The 21952-nt window shown below is 37.8% G+C and overlaps 3 protein-coding genes across 4 annotated transcripts; all 3 read left to right on the forward strand.

Annotated features, from left to right (window-relative positions):
* The first annotated feature begins 6660 nt into the window (after positions 1–6660).
* Positions 6661–14131, forward strand: LOC106366001. Its single transcript, XM_048739411.1, has 21 exons — positions 6661–6864; positions 6942–7026; positions 7631–7670; positions 7766–8014; positions 8194–8293; positions 8391–8465; positions 8682–8780; positions 9089–9205; positions 9287–9402; positions 9472–9571; positions 9712–10067; positions 10178–10508; positions 10790–10998; positions 11104–11322; positions 11427–11613; positions 11725–11957; positions 12115–12207; positions 12288–12389; positions 12470–12830; positions 12910–13047; positions 13123–14131. The coding sequence occupies exons 1-21, from the start codon at positions 6733–6735 to the stop codon at positions 13987–13989; spliced, it is 4209 nt and encodes a 1402-aa protein (XP_048595368.1). The 5' UTR covers positions 6661–6732; the 3' UTR covers positions 13990–14131.
* A 1106-nt stretch (positions 14132–15237) lies between these two features.
* LOC106366002 (protein RETICULATA-RELATED 1, chloroplastic-like) lies at positions 15238–17966 on the forward strand. Its single transcript, XM_013805534.3, has 8 exons — positions 15238–15677; positions 15755–15919; positions 16001–16093; positions 16164–16279; positions 16762–16860; positions 16950–17255; positions 17331–17495; positions 17571–17966. The coding sequence occupies exons 1-8, from the start codon at positions 15336–15338 to the stop codon at positions 17842–17844; spliced, it is 1560 nt and encodes a 519-aa protein (XP_013660988.2). The 5' UTR covers positions 15238–15335; the 3' UTR covers positions 17845–17966.
* A 259-nt stretch (positions 17967–18225) lies between these two features.
* On the forward strand, positions 18226–21859 carry LOC106366003 (DNA-binding protein BIN4-like). 2 transcript variants are annotated; one of them, XM_048739413.1, is made up of 13 exons: positions 18244–19235; positions 19307–19391; positions 19493–19682; positions 19748–19809; positions 20104–20335; positions 20421–20473; positions 20555–20608; positions 20704–20812; positions 20962–21008; positions 21099–21125; positions 21235–21310; positions 21423–21568; positions 21648–21859. In XM_048739413.1, the coding sequence occupies exons 2-13, from the start codon at positions 19344–19346 to the stop codon at positions 21756–21758; spliced, it is 1155 nt and encodes a 384-aa protein (XP_048595370.1). In that variant the 5' UTR covers positions 18244–19235; positions 19307–19343; the 3' UTR covers positions 21759–21859. The 2 variants fall into 2 exon arrangements, with proteins under 2 accessions (XP_048595369.1, XP_048595370.1); XM_048739412.1 differs by having other exon boundaries at positions 18226–19235; positions 20962–21125.
* Positions 21860–21952: the final 93 nt, after the last annotated feature.

Raw genomic sequence — 21952 nt, forward strand, 5'->3', positions numbered from 1 at the left:
GTGCAACCTTTTGTTTTTTTGTAGTGAACGTCTTCTTGTTGTAACACATGCTTCTTTCTTAAATTCAAATTCTTTGGTTATTAATTCACAGAAAATTTGAAATTATTCGTTTGTTCTTTCAAAACACAAGAGGGCGCCTTATATTAGAATCTTGTTGTCACATCCCCTATATATTATTTGAGAAGCATTGCAACATTTTTTTGTAGCCATGTGTCATCACTAGAATGATTCTTAGAATCCTTAGAGAAATAGGTTGGTCCATCTAAATATATAATAAACTTTTTATTAAACCATAATAAATACATTATTAATGTGCTTCATTATTTCCTTAAATAAGATTACGGAATTGCCTAATATGGCTAAAATATATATGACAATTAATGATTTTGAATAATAAAGATTTGATAAAAATAAGTGTGTATTATAATTATATTTGTTTAATTTTAAACTATTAAAATAAATTAAACAATCATAGTAACCATATAAAAATTAAAAAAAATTATATATATATATATTATATTTTTAATTTTTAAAAACGAGTATAAATTACTAAAACTGTTAAAAGTTTCACATTCAAATATTGTGATCTATGATTTAAAACTTTTGTTATGACATGATACAAATAATTAAAAAATAATATAAGTTGAAAGTCTCATTTAATAAGTATCAAAAAATAGATATATAAATATATGTATCATTTTAAATTAAACTATATGCCATATAAAAATACATAAATATCTTAATTTTGAAATTTACTTTGAACATTTTTTGATAAAAATTTTGAAAAAATATTGATAACTTAATTTTTTAAAATATTATAAATTACTTAAACCATTAATCCCATAATGAAAATTTTGTTATCATTAATTTAGACTTTTTACTATAACATATACAAATGACAAAAAAAAGAGCAAAAAACATCATCTAATAAATATTAATATTAAAATATATCATATATATGTTACTATCATTTAAATTTAATTATATATCTTATTAAATAGAAAAAATATTTTTTCGATTTATAAAATTTATTTATATGTTCGCATCAATTTAATTATATAAGTAGTAGATAATGACTTTTTTAATTATTCAATATATATTTATTATTTTATAATATGTTATAAACATATAATATATAAAATAATTTATATATATAATGTTCATTCCGCGCAAGGCGCGGATCTTAACCTAGTAAGGAAGTTATAAATGAAGAGTCTTCGGCTTAAACGGTCGTACCTGCCGAACCAAACTAAATTTCGGTTAGTTCGGGTAGGAGTTCTGTTCGATTAGGTAGGTTTAAAATGAAATTCGATTTTCGGTTCGACTTGATTAAAAAATGATTTAAGATTCGATGTTTTCAACTTGCAAAGATTAATGTCAACAGAAAAAAGAAAGAACAAATCTAAGTTTTAATATATTCTCACAAGAGAAAATCAAATAGAAAGCATTAACTATCTATGGCTAGAAACACATATTTTTACATTTTTCTAACCCTCAAAAGAGAAAATCAAATAAAAAGCATCAACTATCTATGGTTAAACACACATAATTTTACACTTTTCTTTTGGCTACCCGTTAATTTACTGTTGTATAATATTGCTGTTTTTCATATGAGTGCGTGATCAAGTGGCCAACTTGTAAAACAAAGGTTACGCAAGGGGAGTGGGGAATCAATCAATCGCAGCTTTTCCTGTATTTAATTAATGTTATCTTACATATTCGATATATATTTCTATTTTAGGCTTGAATCTTGTTATGGTCTTATCCATTCTGGGTAAGACCTCCATCGTCTTGTTCTCACATCCTTCATCAATAACGTATGAATTTTATATTGACCACTTTTTCATGAATATTAGTATGTTTATTTCTATTAATTTTTTGTGTGCAAGTTGCTTCTCCTCGGACAGGCCTGGGCTCGATCAACTTGAATCGCAAGTGATATCTGTCCCTATTATAAAAAAAAAGAATCATACGTAAATGCACATCGGTCGACGCGTAAAGTCACAACTCACGTATAATGTTAATTAAAACTTCTTTTTTTTTGCTAAATTGTAAATATCATTAATGAATGAAAGTTTGGTTACAACAAAGTTGAACCATATTTTGCTCGAAAGCTGATTTGTTCTTAGAAACCGCAAAAAATTAAAAAACTCCTAAGAAACATGAAGAATTAAACCAAGATAGACCACATACGCCAATCTTAGTGTTAATTAAATTCAGAACAAAAGACAACACAACACCCTAATCACAGCGCTTCTTGCACAACAGGATAAACCGAAATGAGCAAGAGTGATAGTTGTAAGGCAAGCTGAACGAACACTCACCAGCAGGTGGCTCCTAACGGTTTCGACGGAGGCGGCAGCTACGGCTCCGGAACACCAAAGGAGGAGGACGTCGAGCAACAGAGCCAAAAACTAACTCGGCTTGAATACCAAAATGTAAACTCGATGTGTCGTCGCTGACGGTGAAGAGCAAATCTTGTCAAGCGCAGGCGGTATAATCAGCCTCATCCGGCCACGCGACAGTAAACTTGCGACGGAGACATCAAGTCCAAAACAATGGCAACGCCGGAGCTATGAAGAAGCGGGTTGAAGTACAGGAGGAGAGATGATCCCCTCAAAGCATGTGCCCCAACAGAGAAGCGAGAGCTCCGACGTCTAGCAATAGACACCATCACGGCGGGTCGTCCTCAAAACCCTAGGAGATGACATCACAACGCGAGAAGCGAAGCCTCGGAAACAGAACCATTGAGAAGAACCATGGATGTTGTCGATTGAACTACAATGGAGGTCCTCGATGGTGAGCCTCGTCACCACTTTTCTCTCAGATCTGAGAGGAGAAGCTCAACACTGACCTTGAATCGAATCGAGGAGGAACTGACTGGACGAGACGAAGATGACGGGACAGAGACGGCGACGCGTCGAACGTTCCGGCGGATCTCGGTCTCAGATCTGACCCAGATCTGAGCTCAAATCGGTTCTCACAAGACAGATCCAGGACGCCTAAGAGAATCCAACCCTTGTCGAACCTCGCCGAAGCTCCGGGGAAACCACATACGACCATGGTTTCCGGTAGATCCTCAGGGAAATCCAAAGACGTCGCGCAAAGAGGTGAGAACAAGAGAGGATCAACAGAGGAAAGAGGCGGAGCTTGGATATGGCGGGGTCGGCAATGGCCCTCTCGCAGCGTCAAGAGACACCGGAGAGGCAAGCGGAGGAGCACGGGAAGATGAGCCTCGAGAAGTTGGGGATTGGGAGAGATTTTTTTGGGCGCGTGGGGTAACGCGCTACGTGTTTATGTTTTTTAATTATTATTAAAACTTCTTTGCGTAGGGAAACTCAATTCACACTCAAGTTCAAAAACTCATTTCTCTTGTGTTCTGGAAATTTGAATTGGTTTTTGTTCATATATCATTTAGAAGTTACAAAGTAAGCAGATAATCAGAGCTTCCATACAATTGCTTCCATGTGGAGTTAAAGAAAAGGAGTAATTAAAGTGATTATTATAATACATATGCATATGCGTACAAAATAAAATTAGTAGTCTGGATGATTGAGTGTTTGTCCTAGTCCTAGTAAAAGGGGGCGTTTTTGTTCTTGTCCTATCCGGTAAGTAAGCAACAAAAAGAAAAGAGGATTACGATATAGGAACATGATTGATAATGCACGTAACCAAAAAGCTGGTAGGTTTTAAAGAGGAAAGTGATGATGACTTGATGAGTGTCTCTTCTTATATTGCGTTCAAGGATTTGGTTTATGATTGTCTGACCAAAATCTTTATTACATGACTACTTTTGTCGGCCCATAGTACTTTATATTCCGAAAAACGACAACGCACATTTCATAATATTCCACAAATTTCGGCTTCTTTTCTCCTTTTTTAAATCGCTTTTATATAATTCTCTTGACTGTTATGTAATATTACGTCCAACAAAATAATCTGCGAATTATAATTGATTTTTTTCTTTTTCTTTTAGGTCAAGAAATGATAATTGACAGCATATAATATAATTCCAGATAAATTACACTGTACGCATTGGAGTGGACAGATGCCAACAACAACAATGCATTTTTGCACTATGTTTAGGGTATGATCTGAATGTTGTGACATTCTAAACAAACTTATGTATAGACTATAGATTAGGACGGCCAATGCAGGCAATCTCATTCCCTTAATAGTTGGGATTAGCCTATTTGTAAGTCAAAACATTCAAGACAATCCTATATTTTTTTCTACTGTGACTATTTTAATATGTATATTAAACTTTTAAATATGATGGGGAAAAACAGACAAGAACAGCCAAACTTTTTTATCCATGAATCTTAACTCCACAAACCAGTTGCATCTGTAATAAAATATGAAGCTCAAACCATTTGGTGGACTGAATTCATTATAGTTTAGTGCTCAAACCAAGTGCTTATAAATGTCTTAACTAAAGATTTTGCATAAACTATATCCTCTTTTAAGTGCCTCTCCAAGAAGCCGTTTGTAATAAGAAACAAAGAAAATCTCCCTTTAATATTGAAAGACACAAGAAGAAAAGTAATCATTAATAAAAGAGAAATATGTATAAATATATACTATCATACCGATGCTGGACTTCTGATCAATACCAAGGGTCTTGTTAGCACGGTTCACATAGTCGATTTGAAAGAATGAAAATGTAGAGTATTCCATGGAGAGTTTACATGAGTAGAAGAGAGCAAAATGTAGCCGAAGGGCAACTTGCCAGAATTATGTTCATCACCAATATTATTATGCATGATGAACGACCCTCCGGCAAGTCATCCTTGGCTGCATTATACTCTACTCCACTTCATGCAATTCTACTCCGTTGGGCATGCATGTCCTGATGTCCATCAAACTTCAAAGAGTGTTTGTGATGGGTATATGAAGTGTAATGAGAGGAAGTATTTATAATAGAGAGACATGTAACTGCACAACGTATCCGGTCCAATATAATATGCATTTAAATATATGGTGATATAAATATTCGACAACCAGCTAAAGATTCGGAAAGCAAGTTGGCTCTAGTGCTCAACATAAAGCCAATAAAATGTTATAATGTCAAAGGACTCGGCCTTTCCACCATCCACTCGCAAAATCTTGTACACTTCTTAAAATTGGTATATCAATCGATTCTCTCAACCTAACTTATTAGATGTTTATTCATCTTTAACTCTTTAAGCCTTAACTAATTCTGAGGATTTTTCCAAAAAAAAAAAAACTAATTCGGAGCAGTCAACTTACACATGCTGCATCACACAAGAAAACACATTTGTCAGAACATTTTCATGATCTTTGTCCCAAAAAGATATGACAAAAATTATTAAATCCAATGTATAATCTTAAGAACCCATTTTTCAGGATCAAATTGACAGGTAGATATTAAGATTTTAAAACTTGATCAACCACTGAACCAATATGGATGCTCTAAAGATGGTGTGGTGTTTATCTTCAAAAAAAAAAGATGGTGTGGTGTCTACATTGGTCCCACTTCTTTGAACCAAATAAATATTTTACTTTTTGCAGAAATATCGAAAGTCAAAGAATTATTTGCATTAGTGGTGATTGGCCTCCATGCTAATTAAAAAAAGCAAGAAAAGTGATCAGGGGAATATAAAAAGAAAAACATGATAGATATGGATTAGATATTGAGAGCTGTACTTCATTTTTACAAACAGTGGTTTTTTTGTCAACAATAGTAAAATATTTATTTTATATACCCATGTCTCTAACTGCTTACAGATATATAATGTGCATATCAGCATATATAAGTTGTATGGTCATTATTCATTCATGTTTTGATCTTATACAGTTATACATAACCATAAACTTCTGATGAGTTCTTAACTTACATTCCTCACATTGTTGAAACACAAACACACACACAAAATTGAAACGATGGTTTTGTTTCTTTTGGTAAAAAATTATAGAATTGTTATAAGTAGAACTTTACCGAATAGTTCTTAGAAGGAGAGGACTTGAATTCCAAGACTGGATTATGATTGGTCTAGTGATCTCCCCTATTGCTCGAAGAATATTATCATAAATTAACTGGTTCTGGTATTGGTGGATTCGATTGGTCTGTGTTGTATAATTATCATCAATACAAAAATAATTTTACTTCCACTTTCGACATACAGTATATATGTTAACACATGTTCAGTTAACATAAAGCAAGATTGTTAGGGTCTTCTTAGTTATAAGACTTGAATTCAGATATCATTAGATCATCTTCAACTCATTTCTATGTTTTTTAAAATTAAAATTTGTAAAAATTTATATTGTAATCTTTGTAATAGAATTATTATATTGAAAAATATACAAAGTTTGATATGCTTATCAGTTAAATTCACCATATACATTAATAATAGTTTACCAAAAAATATAAATTATAGTAAAAACAGAATTTTTTTTGGTATTCATAATATTTCATCAACATATACATAAAAAAATAAAATACGAAAAAAGAAAAGAATTATAGTTAAAATCATAAATAATTGTTTTATATTTTCTAAAGATGATGAAAAATAGATAAATAAATCATGGGCTAAAACTTTAGTGGGCCTTAACAGACTGGGCCTCTCAGTTCGAAGACACTACCGGAGTTTTGTTCAGTGGTTGGTGGATCCTATTGATTCGGATCTGAATTTTGAATGTGTAGCTCAACTTTCCTGTTGAGGGATTCTCGTCACTCAGTTTTTTTTTGAGTTTGTTTCGTTGATCAAAATGCTGCGCGCGAGAGCGTTTCGGCAGACCAACAATAAGATTGTGAAGATACAGGTGCATCCCACGCATCCATGGCTCGTTACGGCCGATGATACGGATCACGTCTCCGTCTGGAACTGGGAGCACCGTCAGGTTTCTAGTTTTTAATCGAGATTCTGATTTCGCTTCTGATCCGATCTTCAACGTGATTAGTCATTTTCTTATAATAGGTGATTTATGAATTGAAAGCCGGTGGAGTCGACGAGCGCCGTTTAGTTGGTGCCAAGTTAGAGAAGCTCGCCGAGGGAGACTCCGGTGAGCCATGATCAACTTGTTCCATGTCGATTTCATTAGAGCATCTCTAATATATATTACTTGCTCCGTTTCGATTTAATTTTAGCAGCAGCGAAAAATTTTCGTTTTAAAATAAGCCTTATTTTAGAGTTTTAATGCAAAATTTATTAAGTAGATTCTTCACTTTATTTTTATATTGGTTGAAAAATGGTTAGTTGTACACTTAGTTGTGTTTTTGTTTTGGAAATATACAAAATCATATGTTTTCTTAATCCGTATGCATAGTATGCATAAACCTAGAAGGACAATTAAAATGAAATTAGGGAATATACTATTTTTTTCTTCAAAATAGAGGAAAATGGTTCTTTAGAGTTTTATGAAAAATTGGAGTAATGATTAATAAAAATAAATTCATTCAGTTTATGGAGTAATCCCACTTTTAAATCCATTGTGAAATAGAAATAGAGTATTATGGCTAGAGAAGATTTTATTCTAAATTCCGGTAGTAGCAAATATAATGGGGTTGGAGATGCTCTTATCGGCTGAAGTTTTGTTCTTCAGTTCTACATTCTATTATGGTATAATGAGTATTCGCTTCATGACTTACATTCAATGTTTTACTCAGACTATAAAGGCAAGCCTACTGAAGCTATTCGAGGAGGAAGGTAAATAAATCGTCCACCGTTGCTATTCTTTCGCCACTTTCAATATGAGGAAAAAAAAATTGAATAATCTGCGCATATTCTTTTCCACTTACAAGTGTCAAGCAGGTGAAGTTTTATGACGACGATGTGCGTTACTGGCAACTGTGGCGAAACCGCTCTGCAGCTGCTGAATCTCCGTCAGCTGTCGATCATCTCACGTCCGGGTTCACTTCTCCTGCTCCATCGACTAAAGGCCGGCATTTTCTGGTCATCTGTTGTGAGAACAAAGCCATTTTCTTGGACTTGGTGACAATGCGTGGCCGAGATGTGCCTAAGTCAGAGCTTGACAACAGGTCTCTTGTCTGGTGAGTTCATTGCCTTTTTATCTAGTTCTAGAGCATGTGTTTGCTTAAAACCTTAGACCCCAGGAAAGATTTGGATTACGAATAGCAAGTTAATATGTGTGCTTTAAATGTAGTGTGCTTCTAATTTTTTCAAATTCTTCTGCTCCATAAAGTTGTTAGACTTTCTCCTTTCATTGCAGCATGGAGTTTCTTACCAGATCATCGGCTGGTGATGGCCCTTTAGTTGCATTTGGTTCAACTGATGGTGTCATTAGAGTTTTATCAATGATAACGTGGAAGGTTCGTTTATTTTTTTTGTTTATTTTCTGCTGGGTTTAGGTTGAGAGCTATTGATACTGGCCTGTGTTAATTTCCCTGAATTTTCACTTCCTTGCAGCTTGCACGTAGGTATACAGCTGGCCATAAAGGATCAATTTATTGCTTGATGAATTTCATGGCATCATCTGGCGAAGTAACTACACATTCTCTCTTTTAGAAATTGGTAGCTTAGCGCTCCACAGTCATTTTATATCATTATAAGGTTATGTTATTAGTTCTACTAACAACTGCCTTCTTTTCCTTTTATTATAATTTAAAGATTTTTAATGAATGCTTATCAAACATTTTCTCTCTGTTATTTATCTGCAGTATATGATACCAGCCATTCTCTATCTACTTGCAATTGCAGGCACTCCTTGTTTCAGGTGGTAGTGATGGTTTACTTATACTGTGGAATGCCGATCATGGCACTGATTCAAGAGACCTTGTACCCAAGCTTAGCTTAAAGGTATTCATTTCAATCCTAACCTTTCATGCAAAGATTCGCCAGATTTGGTTACAGCTCAGGACATGTTCACCATTGTTCTTAGTTTCACTGAACCTTCTGATTTGATATGTGTTTCCGATTCTGAGTGTTGGATCCTTTCACCCCTTTGTGATTAATAGGCTGAGTAATGATTAGCGGAGTATGACATGCTACTGTTTGTTTGATCGAGTCTATAAATTCCACTTTTCTGTTATACCTGATTTGTCCTTCTAGATATGGTTTGGTAAAAGCTTTTGCTCACTCTGATGTTTATGTTCTGACTGTATCAGGCACATGATGGCGGGGTGGTGGCTGTTGAGCTGTCACGGGTAAGTGGCAGTGCTCCACAGCTGATTACAATTGGTGCTGACAAGACATTGGCCATATGGGACACAATGACATTTAAGGTAATGTTGCATCTCATATATGGGCTTTGCATATTTTATGGATCTCTTTTTTCGACACACATGCCTACTCTTTCTCTACAGGAGCTGCGGAGAATTAAACCTGTCCCGAAGCTAGCTTGCCACAGTGTTGCATCTTGGTGCCATCCTCGAGCACCAAACCTTGATATTTTGACTTGCGTTAAAGATTCACACATATGGTATCCTTTTTATGGTGAACATCTTTATGTATATTAGAGGAATGTCTAATTGCTTAATTTTTTTCACAGGTCTATTGAGCATCCAACTTATTCGGCCCTGACAAGGCCGTTATGTGAACTTTCCTCCTTGGTTCCGCCTCAAGTACTTGCAACCCACAAAAAACTTAGGGTAACTAGCTCTTGACCACTTGCTTATTTTGAGTCTGACGAAGCAAACACAGCACTATTGCCTTATTATATATAATAGCGTCGCTTCTATATACATTGGTAGTACCCCACATTAGTTACTAATTAATATCCTTTTTTCAGGTCTTTTGTATGGTTGCACATCCTCTACAGCCACATCTCGTCGCAACTGGTACCAATGTTGGTATCATAGTTAGTGAATTTGATCCTCGTGCCATCCCGTCTGCAGCATTTCTACCAGCACTGTCTGGAAGTCGGGATAATTCAGCTGTATATATCCTTGGAAGAGAATTAAAGCTCTTAAACTTTCAAATATCCAACACAGCCAACCCATCCCTTGGAAATAATGCCTTGTCCGAGTCAGGAATGTCTAAGCTAGATGCAGGTGAACAGCTGACTGTAAAGCAGACCAAAAAGAAGGGTGTGGCAACTGTTCCACATGATTCATACTCAGTTCTTTCTGTAAGCAGTTCAGGAAAGTAAGTTTCCGGTTCCTTTTTTCAGTCTTCAAGTTCTATATTGATAATATAACAACAGTTGCTAGGCATGAACATCTAGAACAGTAACTAACTTTATTATCTGGTTGTAGGTATGTGGCAGTTGTATGGCCTGATATCTTGTACTTCTCTATCTACAAAGTTAGTGACTGGTCCATTGTTGATTCTGGAAGTGCAAGAATTTTGGCTTGGGATACGTGTCGAGACAGATTTGCAATACTAGAATCTGTATTACCTCAAAGAATGCCTATGATCCCAAAGGGTGGTTCATCAAGAAAGGCGAAAGAAGCGGCTGCAGCCGCAGCGCAAGCCGCTGCTGCTGCTGCTAATGCAGCTTCATCAGCTAGTGTCCAAGTTCGTATTCTCTTAGATGATGGAACCTCAAACATCCTCATGAGATCTGTTGGAGGTCGCTCTGAACCGGTATGTGTCTTTTACTGGAGTTATTGCATTCTGTAAATGTGTTCTAGTCTCAGCTGGGGATTAATTTCCTAAAATAGCCATCTTTCATATTCAATTCGTTGTTTTTTTCACTTGGCTCAGATCATGTTAATGTATTCTCGAGCAGATCTTTTGAAGTGGTTCCACTGAATAATTAATCTAATCTGCTCCTAAAAATTTGTGTGAAGTTTGCATTGAAAATATGCAAAAAATACTACAGAAGAAAAATTTATAGTCTTATGCTTCCAATTTTTTCCTTGCAGGTCATTGGTCTGCATGGCGGTGCTCTACTTGGAATAGGCTATCGCACATCCCGAAGGATTAGTCCTGTTTCTGCAACTGCTATTTCAACCATTCAGTCGATGCCACTCTCAGGATTTGGAAACAGTAATGTTTCTTCGTTTTCTAGCTATGATGATGGTTCTTCACAGAGATCTACTGAGTCCGCACCGCTAAACTACCAGCTCTACAGGTGATTAGTGGCTCCATTTTGGTTACCTTTACGTTAATTCTGTGGCATTAATGTTAAGATTATCTCAGTTCCATATAGAATCCTTATGTAAGTTTCAATGTGTAGTTGGGAAAATTTTGAGCCAGTAGGTGGGATGCTACCTCAGCCAGAGTGGACGGCATGGGACAAAACAGTTGAGTATTGTGCTTTTGCTTATCAACAATACATGGTCATATCGTCCTTGCGCCCTCAGTATAGATATCTTGGTAATGTTGCCATCTCACATGCTACTGGAGCTGTTTGGCACCGCAGGCAGCTGTTTGTGGCTACACAAACCACGATTGAGTAAGATTAGGCGTTCTACATATGATCCAAGGACTTCTTTCTGTTTTGAATCAGTTACTCTGAGGCTTGAATGCTAATACTTTCTTCCATGCCTGGATTTCCAGATGTGTTTTTGTGGACGCGGGAGTTACTGAAATTGATATAGAGACTAGGAAGATGAAGGAAGAAATGAAACTTAAGGAGGCACAGGCTAGAGCAGTTGCGGAGCATGGAGAATTAGCCTTAATCACAGTAGAAGGTGCCCAGAGTTCCAAGCAAGAAAAGATATCTTTGAGGGCCCCCTTGCTGCAGGTGGACATTTCTTGCTATTTTATGAGATAAATATAATTGATTTTTGAAGCTCAATTTTTCAGGTCTAAGCTTGTGTCTTTTGCACTCATGCGTATCCTTTTTTTATTGTAGGTGGTGCGTCTAGCTTCTTTCCAAAATGCTCCATCTGTTCCACCATTTTTATCACTGCCGAGACAATCCAGAGGTGATGGCGATGACATGGACGAAAGAAGGGCCAGTGAGGTAGCTGTAGGTGGTGGGGGAGTCTCAGTTGCTGTTACTCGTTTCCCAGTGGAGCAAAAACGACCAGTAGGGCCTCTTGTTGTTGCTGGCGTACGGGATGGTGTTCTTTGGCTCATTGACAGGTATCAAGTCTATGTTCTTACCTTAAAGCAATACTGACTCTTTACAACAAATACATTTAGTCACAGAGTTACAATATCTTGCCATGATAGTCATCTCAGTCACTTGAATGATCATATAAAGATTGAACTACTGAGACAACTTCCACTTTTTTGGTAGGTACATGTGTGCACATGCCATATCACTGAACCATCCTGGTATCCGCTGTCGATGTCTTGCTGCGTATGGGGATGCTATTAGTGCTGTTAAATGGTATTGATACATTTCTCAGTAAACCCGTTTACGCAAATCTAGCTGGAACCTACCTCAACTTTTTTTTGTTTGTTGCGCAGGGCAAGTAGGCTTGGGAGAGAACATCATGACGATCTGGCACAGTTCATGCTAGGAATGGGATATGCTACAGAAGCTCTTCATTTGCCTGGAATATCAAAGAGGTAAAAAAACCATATTATGTTTGGTGCAGCAAGTTCCTTCAAGCTGTTCCTACTATTCTCAGTCTTTTATGTGTTCTCAGGCTGGAGTTTGATCTAGCGATGCAGAGCAATGATCTGAAGAGGGCTCTTCATTGTCTCCTCACAATGAGCAATAGCAGGGACATTGGACAGGACGGTCTAGGCCTTGATTTGAGTGACATTCTCTCTTTGACAGCTGAGAAGAAAGAAGACGTTGTTGAAGCGGTGGAGGGAATAGTGAAATTTGCAAAGGAGTTTCTTGACCTTATAGATGCTGCAGATGCCACTGGGAACGCCGACGTTGCTCGTGAAGCTCTCAAAAGACTGGCTACTGCAGGTTCGGTTAAAGGCGCTTTGCAGGGTCATGAGTTGCGAGGCCTTTCGTTACGCCTAGCTAACCATGGAGAATTGACACGCTTAAGTGTATGTACCCTACAGAAATCTAACGCCCTGTTGTGTTGTTCAGGTTTCTAATTGAAAGGCTAATTTAACTTTGTTGCAGGGTCTGATAAACAATCTGATCTCGATAGGCCTCGGGAGAGAATCAGCATTTTCTGCTGCAGTTCTGGGAGACAATGCGCTTATGGAGAAGGCGTGGCAAGACACAGGGATGCTCGCAGAAGCTGTACTTCATGCTCATGTAAGATTACAGTTTCACCAATCTTAGAGTTTACTTTTTTGAACCTTTTATTGTTTCTGACTATCTATCACACAGGCACATGGTCGTCCTAGTCTAAAGAACTTGGTCCAGGCTTGGAATAAAACGCTGCAGAAGGAAGTTGAGCAAGTTTCATCTACTAAAACCGATGCTGCAAGTGCGTTTTTGGCTTCTCTTGAGGATCCAAAGCTCACTAGTCTGTCTGATGCATCTAAAAAGCCTCCGATTGAGATTCTACCTCCCGGAATGTCTTCGATCTTTGCTTCCATTTCTGCGCCCAAGAAACCTCTCCCCACAATGAAGACTCCACAGCCAGAGCCAACTATGGCTATTGAAGAACCAGCTAAGCCATTGGCTATTGAAGCTCCTCCTCCATCTTCTGAAGAGACACCACAGACCGAGTCAGCTCCTGAAACTGCAACTGATCCTGAGTCAGCTGCCCCGGAAACTGCAGATGATTCTGAGTCAGCTGCCCCGGAAACTGCAGCTGATTCTGAGCCAGCAGCACACGAAACTGCAGCAGCTGCTGAGTCAGCTGCTCCAGAAACTGCGTCTGCTGCTGAGTCAGCTGCTCCAGAAACTGCAGCTGTTACGGAGCCAGCCGCACCAGAAACTGCCGCTGTTGCAGAGTCAGCAGCAGCACATATAGAGGGACCAGTGACAGAGACAGTGTCTGAGCCTTCTGCGCCAGAGAAGGAGGAAACTTCTTCGGAAGACAAAAGCGATCCGTCTTCAGCTCCGAAAACAGAAACAGCTGTAGCCACAGAGGATAATAGCCAAACAGTGCCGCCACCACCGCCACCTGAAACTACTACTACAACAACAACAGTGAAGCCAACAGAGAATGCAGCAACGGAGAGGCCACAAGTAACCTATCCTCCAATAAGAAGCCAACCAATTGACTTCGATTTCTTGAATGACTAAGCCAAATTTGCACAGAATAATCCAGAAAATAAAACACAACGAGACTGTATATCTTTTAGATATATTATTCATTGATCAAGCTTTGTGGTCACATTGACCAGAGGAAGAAGACGATGCTTTTTAGTTCCATTTTTTTTATTTTTTTTTTGGCATCAGTTCCATTTTCTATTGTGTCCTTTTTTGTTTTCTGATTTGTTTTCTGATTTGTTTTCATTACATTAATGGTTTGTTTTCATTGCATTACATAACATTAAATTAGGGGTGGACACTTACCCGATATCTGAAGCCGCATCTGAATCCGATCCAAAAAGTCCGAACCGAAATCTGAACTGAAGTAGCAAAATATTCGAATGGGTATTGGATTAGGAGATATTGGATATCTGAATCCGAACGGATAATATCCGAATCCGAATAGATATCTGAAGATAACCGAACATATGTATAATTAACCATATATTTTTAGTTTACATCTTGCATTTTATATAAAATATTTATATTGATACTATATATACTTTAAGTTCATATGATATACATAAAATTACAGAAAAATGATTTGATACTTACTTAAAATGCATGTCGAACTTTTTATTTCAAAAATTAACAAAAAATTACATCCAAAATTTAAAAACAATAACCAAATTAATGTATTTTTTAGTTTCAAAATGTTATGTCCAAATCTATTAACCATTCAATCTATTAAAAATAAAAAATTAGTTAAGTGAAAGTTATATTTTAAATACAAAAACTTGAGAAATGAAAAATTTAATTTTTTTTTCAAAATCTAAATACCCGAACCCGATCCGAAATAACCGAATCCGAACTAAAAAATACCAGAATCCGACCCGAAGTACAGAAATACCCATACGGATTCTATACATTTATACCGAAATACCTGAAAATTCGAAATACTCGATCCAAACGGGTACCCGGACGCCCACCCCTACATTAAATGGTTAGTTTCATTTTTTGTAATGTGTCATTTTTTGTATTGCATTACTAAATGGGGTTAGTTTTATTTTTGTAGTGTGTCATTTTATGTTTTCTGATTTGTTTTCACTTCATTAATTGTTTTTATTATTATGTTTTTATATTAAAAAATCTCTCGAGTAACCCAATAACCAAACCATGAAAGTTCGAATCGGAAATCAAAATACTTTTTGCAGCCCATATTTGGCCCATTACGATAAAACTGAACCCTCCCAATCGTCCAGAAGTATAGATTAAGTTGAATTGTCTTGTAGTTGTCCGATTGGCGATAAGTCTCTCTTCCCCCATTCTTCTCAACCTCCTCCTCTTTCTCTCTCTCAGCCGTAAGAGAGAAGAAAAGGCTCAGGGGGGAGGGAGCCATGTCGCACATGGTGTTTCAGAACGTCGCCGCTCCAAAACCCTGTTTACCAATCCCTCGCTCAACCGCGACTCTTCCTTGTAACCTCCGCCGCGTCAGCTTCGTCAGAGCTTCATCCTCTTCTCTCATCGATTCCGTGGGAGATTCAGTCTCACGTCTCGAACGCTGCTTCCAGCTTCCATTTAGCGGTGACTCATCCACATCGTCTTACTCTATCTCTTCTTCTCCAAGTGCTCAGATGTGTCCAGTGATGAAAGGTGGCAAGTTCGGTTCCGTAGGAGCTGTTACGTTAGAAAAGGGGAAGCTTGATATGACCCAGAAGAAAGTCGAGTCAAGCCCTGAGGTCTCTCTCACTCTCTAAAGGTTTCGTCTTTTATCTATTGTCTCTCTCTCTGTTCTCATTGGTTCATCAATTTGCAGATTGCGACGGGAGGAGGAGGTGGAGACATTGGGAAGAAAATCAATTTCGGTGGTGGAGATGGAGGGGATGATGATGGTGACGATGATGATTACTTTGACGAGTTTGATGATGATGATGATGGAGATGAAGGTGGACTTTTTAGACGGAGGATGTTCCTCGCTGAGGTAAAGACATCTCTAAGCTTGTGTTTTGTTTTTATTGTCATTGTGTCATACGTTAACTACATTTTTTATGTCCTTTTTCAGATATTTGATAGGAAGTTTGTTGATGCTGTGTTGAACGAGTGGCAAAAGACAATGTTGGATTTGCCAGCTGGCCTCCGTCAAGCATATGAAATGGTTAGTTATCCTCTGAAAGCTTTTCGTGTAATTGGTTTTTGGGGAGGATGCTGACATCACTTGTATGCAGGGTTTGGTGAGCTCAGCACAAATGGTTAAGTTCCTTGCCATTAATGCTCGTCCTACAACAACTAGATTGATCTCACGTGCTCTTCCTCAGGGATTGTCTAGGGCCTTCGTTGGCAGGTAACTTTGTGTGAGTCTTTGAACATCTTCACTGTCTCTAGAATTATAGGTTTTATGTTGTTAGCGTCACCTTTGGAAATATGCATGACTTTTCTTCAATGTTCTAATAGTCATCTAGGCATCCGCTTATACAACAAATTGGTTATAGCTGAAACAATTTTCTTAAAATCCGATTTAAATGGTTCAAATTGGTTTAAGTTGTTCTAAATCGCGATTTGAGTTGGTCTAATTCGATACAAATTGGTGTAAATTAAGTAATAATGCTAATATAACTCCACAAGTTTGTCTGGTTTCATTTTTTATATCTGATTTTTATAGTTCATCAAAATAATTTTATAATTGAACCTAAAATTAAAACATCTTTATAAAATATAATATATAATAAAAAAACAAATAATTTGTTGACACTAATGATTTCTTGAACATTGGGTTTCTTTGTTGGGAGACTAATGCAATCTTGACTATGTGACTGTGTTGTGTAGGATGTTAGCGGATCCTTCATTTCTATATAGACTTCTTTTGGAGCAAGCTGCCACGGTTGGATGCTCAGTTTGGTGGGAGGTGAAGACTCGTAAGAATAGGTATCCTTCCTTTCCATGAGTCTAAACTGTCTCCACATTTGTAGCTTATGATTCACTCTCCTAAAGTAGTTTTCTCTATAATTTTGCAGATTAAAAGAGGAGTGGGATCTTGCACTTATAAACGTTCTTACCGTATCAGCATGCAACGCAGCTGCCGTTTGGTTGTTAGCTCCAAGCCGTTCCTATGGAAACACATTCCGGTTTGATCTCCAAAACACATTGCAAAAGCTACCGAACAACATATTTGAAACGAGCTATCCCCTTAGAGAGTTCGACTTGCAAAAGAGGATCCACTCTCTTTTCTACAAAGCTGCAGAGTTGTCTATCCTTGGAGTTGCAACAGGTGCCTTCCAGGGTTCTTTGTCTAACTTTCTAGCCGGAAAGAAGAAGAATAGGTTTATCATCACTACTTATTTCACTTAGGCATCATCTCTTCTTTTTTGTTGGTGTATAATTTTTGTTATTCTTAGAGTATCTGTGACAGTTCCATCAGTCACTACAAACGCTCTTGGTTACGGCGCGTTTCTTGGGTTATACGCTAACTTGCGGTACCAGCTGTTGTGTGGGTTTGAGAGAACGATGAGCAGCCACTTTGATGTCATAGGTGTAGCACTCTTCTTTGGTACTGCAGTGAGGTATTACGCTCTCCTCTCTCATCTTAAAGACTTATGAAGCCTTTTGTATAATGAATATGGATGGATGTGGCGCAGGATTATGAATGTTCAGCTAGGGGAAAGATCAAGACAAATATGGCTAGGCGTGGAGGCCGACCCGCTGGCTCAATCAGATGGTCTACTGGCAAAAGCATATAACCGACCCTCAGAGGAAGGTGTAGCAAAGCAAGATTCAAGATGGTTCATCTCAAAGAATGCAATCGTCTCACGGCTACTTGGTATGAAGCAACATGACTCAGCTTCAGATTCTCCTCAACCTCCAAAGGCTAGGCGAAAGAGAATTGTAAGGAAGAAGGTTGCGGCCTCTTGAAATAACCAACGGAACCTTTATTAATGTCACTATTTTTGGAGCCTGTGGAAAGAGCAACAGTGAAGTTTGTGTTGTTCATTTTTGAGGCACACTTTTGAAAATAATATTACAGCTTTTTTTTTTCTTTGACTAGTCTTTGAAATGCATTTAGGAAAATTGATACAGATGTATCAAAGATTCTTCCAAAGACAAGACAGAGGCTCTCAAGTCTCAACCATGACTTCCCCGTTTATCCTTGAGCTCAGTCAGGGCCTTGTAAATCTATTTACAAGATTGGAAATATATTCATTTTAATCAACTACATATTTGAAACTAAAACTATTAAAAACCCGATTAATATTTGAAACTAAAACTATTTTGGTAAGCACATGTAACTCAAACTGAATATAATTATTAAACATGAACCGAATCCGATCCAAACTTTTAAAATATTTAAATGGGCTGAATGTTTTTTTGCAAACTGATTTCATTCGTAACTTAAATTTGGTTCAGGGCCCATAAAACCTGTTTGGCAACAGAGTCAGCTCTAACATTAAATATTTTTGGAATAAAATTAAACTTGATTGTCTTAAATGAAAGGGAGAGAAGATAGATATCACGAAGCAAGCTATAGATCTCCAACTTGATCGTGTTGATAAGAACTTGAGAGTCAGAGAAGAGTGAGATGGATTCGATTCCATGATCCCGAGCAAAGGTCATGGCTGTGAGCATCGCCATAGTTTCTGCCCTGGGCGACGAGACAAAGGTCGCGGTCACTGCATGTTGTGAGATTGAATTCCGAGCATCAATGATCCAACCAAAGCCTTCACAGCCTGTTGATGAGTTCTAAGCTGCGTCAGCGAATATCGAGCAAAGTCCCATTCGATTAGGGTCTGGTTCGCATCTGATCAAAGGTTTCGGCGAGAGAGCAATCGAGGGAGTTTGAGCCATCATCCATTTTTTAGCATCTAAGATCGCTTTCAGAATGATCTCTTCTGGTGTAAACTTTCGTTTTTTGAAGATGAGCTGGTTCCTTGAGCTCCATAGAGACCACACAATCCAAGCTGCGAGGGTTCCTGGTCCTAGACCGGTTGGAGGAAGGGATGGGATTTTCCTGACCCAAAATTTGAATAAATCCGAACCGAAACCCAATCGCCCATTGTCGATTTGTTAAAAGTCTCTAATTGGGCTTTCTGTTCAAGTCTAATTGGGCCTTTTCTAAAAGTCTTTGCCTTAGCAACCAAAACCGGAAGAAGCGGTTTGTAGCCAAATCTTCCCGCGTCTTTAACTCTCTCCACTCTCGCCGGCGGCGGAAAAAGCTTCTGCTTCGTTCCTGGATCTCGTCTCCCGAATTTCAACGTCCGTTGATTCGCCCGCTAATCGCTCAATTTCTTCTTCTTCTTCTTATTCAGGTGAGCTTCGATTTCATCGAATCCATGGGTTTTTTTAAAGTCTCTGAACTGATTCTGTTTCAATTGAGTAGCTTCGATTGTTGATCTTAAGCGCTGAAGAAGTGAAATATGAGCAGCTCCAGAGAGGGATCTCCCGATTGGCTCCGATCTTTCCAGGTTTCCTTTTTTTTTTTGGATTCAATCTGATTTTCTATATCCTTTTGAATGAACAAACAATTGAAATGTGGAAGTTTTGTTGTGTGTGTGTGTGTGTGTAGCCATCAATTACCACTTCATTGTTATCACTATCTTCGTCGTCTGAATCTGCTCCAGAGGATAGTCCTTTCAGGGAATCTGAAACCATTTCGTCTCTTCCTTTGCCTGATGACACTGAAGCCACCACGATTCTGGACTCGTTGGTGACAAAGCAACTGTTTTCTAGAAAGAATGCTACTCTCAACCTTGAGGGTATTGTAGATTTGTTTCAAATGATGCACCAATACTGTGTTTTTTTACTGGGGAACAATTTGCAGAGAATCAGAAGGTAAACAAAGCAGACGGTGAAGAAAACTCTACCAAGCATAAGAACGATCAAGTAAGAAACGTTTGGTTGAACTCGTTTGTGCTTTTGTTGGGTGAGTCTACTTGCCTTAGTTAGGTAGTTAGTGTGATTCGTGTTTGCGTGCATCTGTTTGATTGTATGTAAATTGTAGTATTAACATAATTAATGATGTATTAGTGAGTTATAAACCCTTCTTTAGAGAAGCTTCCCAGCTGCATGAGTATGTTATTTTGTGGAACTATATGGAATGTAAGTTACAAAAATTGCTAATTCTTAAATTGGTATGGAGTTGACAGGTTACTGTTTTGTTTTTTTGTGCTTTATCAGGGAGGAGATGATTCTGTATGGCTTGTCTCATCTGATTCTGAACCACCCTCCACTGATCCGATAAAGCAGCAAGTAATTATCTCAACTGAAGAGGATGAGGATCTTGTTATTCTAGATAAAGAGGTAGAACCTGCGGTTAAGAAGGCTCCAAAGAAAAAATCTCCGAAGAAAAAGGCAAGTAGTAGCCGCCAGATACCCAAGGAAGAAAACAGTGCACAAGAAATGAATGAAGGTATGAATCGTACCATAGTTTTGTGAATTTTAATATTCTTCCGAAGTAATGTAACGGTTCCTCTGCTATGTAAATAAATATACAGATTCCATAGTGGCCGAGGAAGTGACAACGGATAAGAACACCAAGCCTTCTTCTGTAAGTACCTTCTGGTAGTAGGATCAGTATTGTTGTTTCTTCTCTGGTTTTTTCCTTATGACCAGATTTACAAATTTTCAGGGCTCAAGTTCAAAGTTGCCTTTGGTACTTTCTGAGAAGGTGAATCGTTCAAAGGTAATGCCATTTAACTGTAAATGATATTCATCTATTTTAGAGTTTTCTTGTAGAGAAAGCACAGTTGTTAACAAAAGCAGTGAACTATATCACAGGTACTCGTTGAATGTGAAGGGGACTCAATAGATCTGAGTGGAGACATGGGGGCTGTTGGACGCGTGGTTGTCTCAGACACAACCGAGGACGTGTTCTTGGACTTGAAAGGCATGTCCCCCATCCCCTTAATATCGCTAGCTTCACTCTTTATGCTTCTGTTAGCTATGCCTGTTGAGCCTGACAGAACTGATTATGTAACATGTATACAAAATCAGTTCATGACTGGAGTCTCTTTACTAACACTTATCATTTCACAGGAACCATATATAAATCTACAATTGTACCATCCAGAACATTTTGCGTAGTACGTTTTTTCAAAATCCTTGTACCTATTCCAACTTCTAAGGGAAGTTGTATTATACAAGTACTCACACTAGAGATCTTGCAATTTCAGGTTAATGTAAGTCAGTCGGAGGCAAAGGTTAGTAATCTCGCTTCCTGCTCATAAATCTTGACTTCAAACTTCGAAGAAACTAAAACATAGATTGGCGTAGCAGTCTGATTTGTTGAATTATATGTTTTCTTGTCAGATTGAAGCTATTATGAATGACTTCATACAGCTAACACCAGTATCTAACGTCTACGAAGCAGAAACGATGGTGGAAGGTCAGCTCGTTTTCTTTACTTTTTTTAGAGTGAAATTGATATCTTTGTCTGCTTGTAGCAGTACTGTGTGTTTGGTAAACTGATTTTACTACTTCTCCGGCTATCCATATAGGGACTCTGGAGGGGTTTTCGTTCGAATCTGATGATGAAGGTAACAAGAACGCTAAGACTGCTTCAAAGCCTCCAGATGATCAAAGTGGAGACACAACAGAGATAACCACCAAAGGAAGTGGCAAAGCTAAAGCAAAAGGCGAGAATGTACGTTTGGCAAAACTCAGAAATCCTCCTAATGATATCTGTTAGTAGTAAATGATGATTTGTTTGGAATACATTGCAGGTTGTAGGGAAAAAGAGAGGAAGACCAAGTAAAGAGAAGCAGCAGCAGCAACCAGCAGCAAAGAAAGCTAGAAGTTCTTCTGCTCCTAAGAAAACAAAACCCAAGAAATGAGTTATGATTTCGATTTGTGAAACAGAGTAGTTGTACATATACGAGTTGTGAATCTTAGTTCAGACAATTCGAAGTAAAGTAATGTAAGGCTTTTGATGAAATAGGGGGAAGACAACTAGAAAGGAAGAATAATGATTGATTCATGTTGTGCATGATTTGCCTTAAAGCAATTAAGCTGAGGCCAAGAAGCACGA

This window comes from Brassica napus, chromosome A9, assembly GCF_020379485.1.
Source record: "Brassica napus cultivar Da-Ae chromosome A9, Da-Ae, whole genome shotgun sequence".
NCBI lineage: Eukaryota > Viridiplantae > Streptophyta > Magnoliopsida > Brassicales > Brassicaceae > Brassica > Brassica napus.

Bases quoted from the DNA above. Each gene is read 5' to 3' on its own strand.
- LOC106366001 (XM_048739411.1), top strand. From the start codon at position 6,733: ATGCTGCGCGCGAGAGCGTTTCGGCAGACCAACAATAAGATTGTGAAG. The intron at 8,466-8,681 runs GTAACTACACAT...TTGCAATTGCAG, and splicing joins TCATGGCATCATCTGGCGAA to GCACTCCTTGTTTCAGGTGG. The intron at 10,068-10,177 runs GTAAGTTTCCGG...ATCTGGTTGTAG, and splicing joins TCTGTAAGCAGTTCAGGAAA to GTATGTGGCAGTTGTATGGC.
- LOC106366002 (XM_013805534.3), top strand. From the start codon at position 15,336: ATGTCGCACATGGTGTTTCAGAACGTCGCCGCTCCAAAACCCTGTTTA. The intron at 15,678-15,754 runs GTCTCTCTCACT...ATCAATTTGCAG, and splicing joins AAGTCGAGTCAAGCCCTGAG to ATTGCGACGGGAGGAGGAGG. The intron at 17,496-17,570 runs GTATTACGCTCT...GATGTGGCGCAG, and splicing joins TTCTTTGGTACTGCAGTGAG to GATTATGAATGTTCAGCTAG.
- LOC106366003 (XM_048739412.1), top strand. From the start codon at position 19,344: ATGAGCAGCTCCAGAGAGGGATCTCCCGATTGGCTCCGATCTTTCCAG. The intron at 19,810-20,103 runs GTAAGAAACGTT...GTGCTTTATCAG, and splicing joins CCAAGCATAAGAACGATCAA to GGAGGAGATGATTCTGTATG. The intron at 21,126-21,234 runs GTTAGTAATCTC...TTTTCTTGTCAG, and splicing joins TAAGTCAGTCGGAGGCAAAG to ATTGAAGCTATTATGAATGA.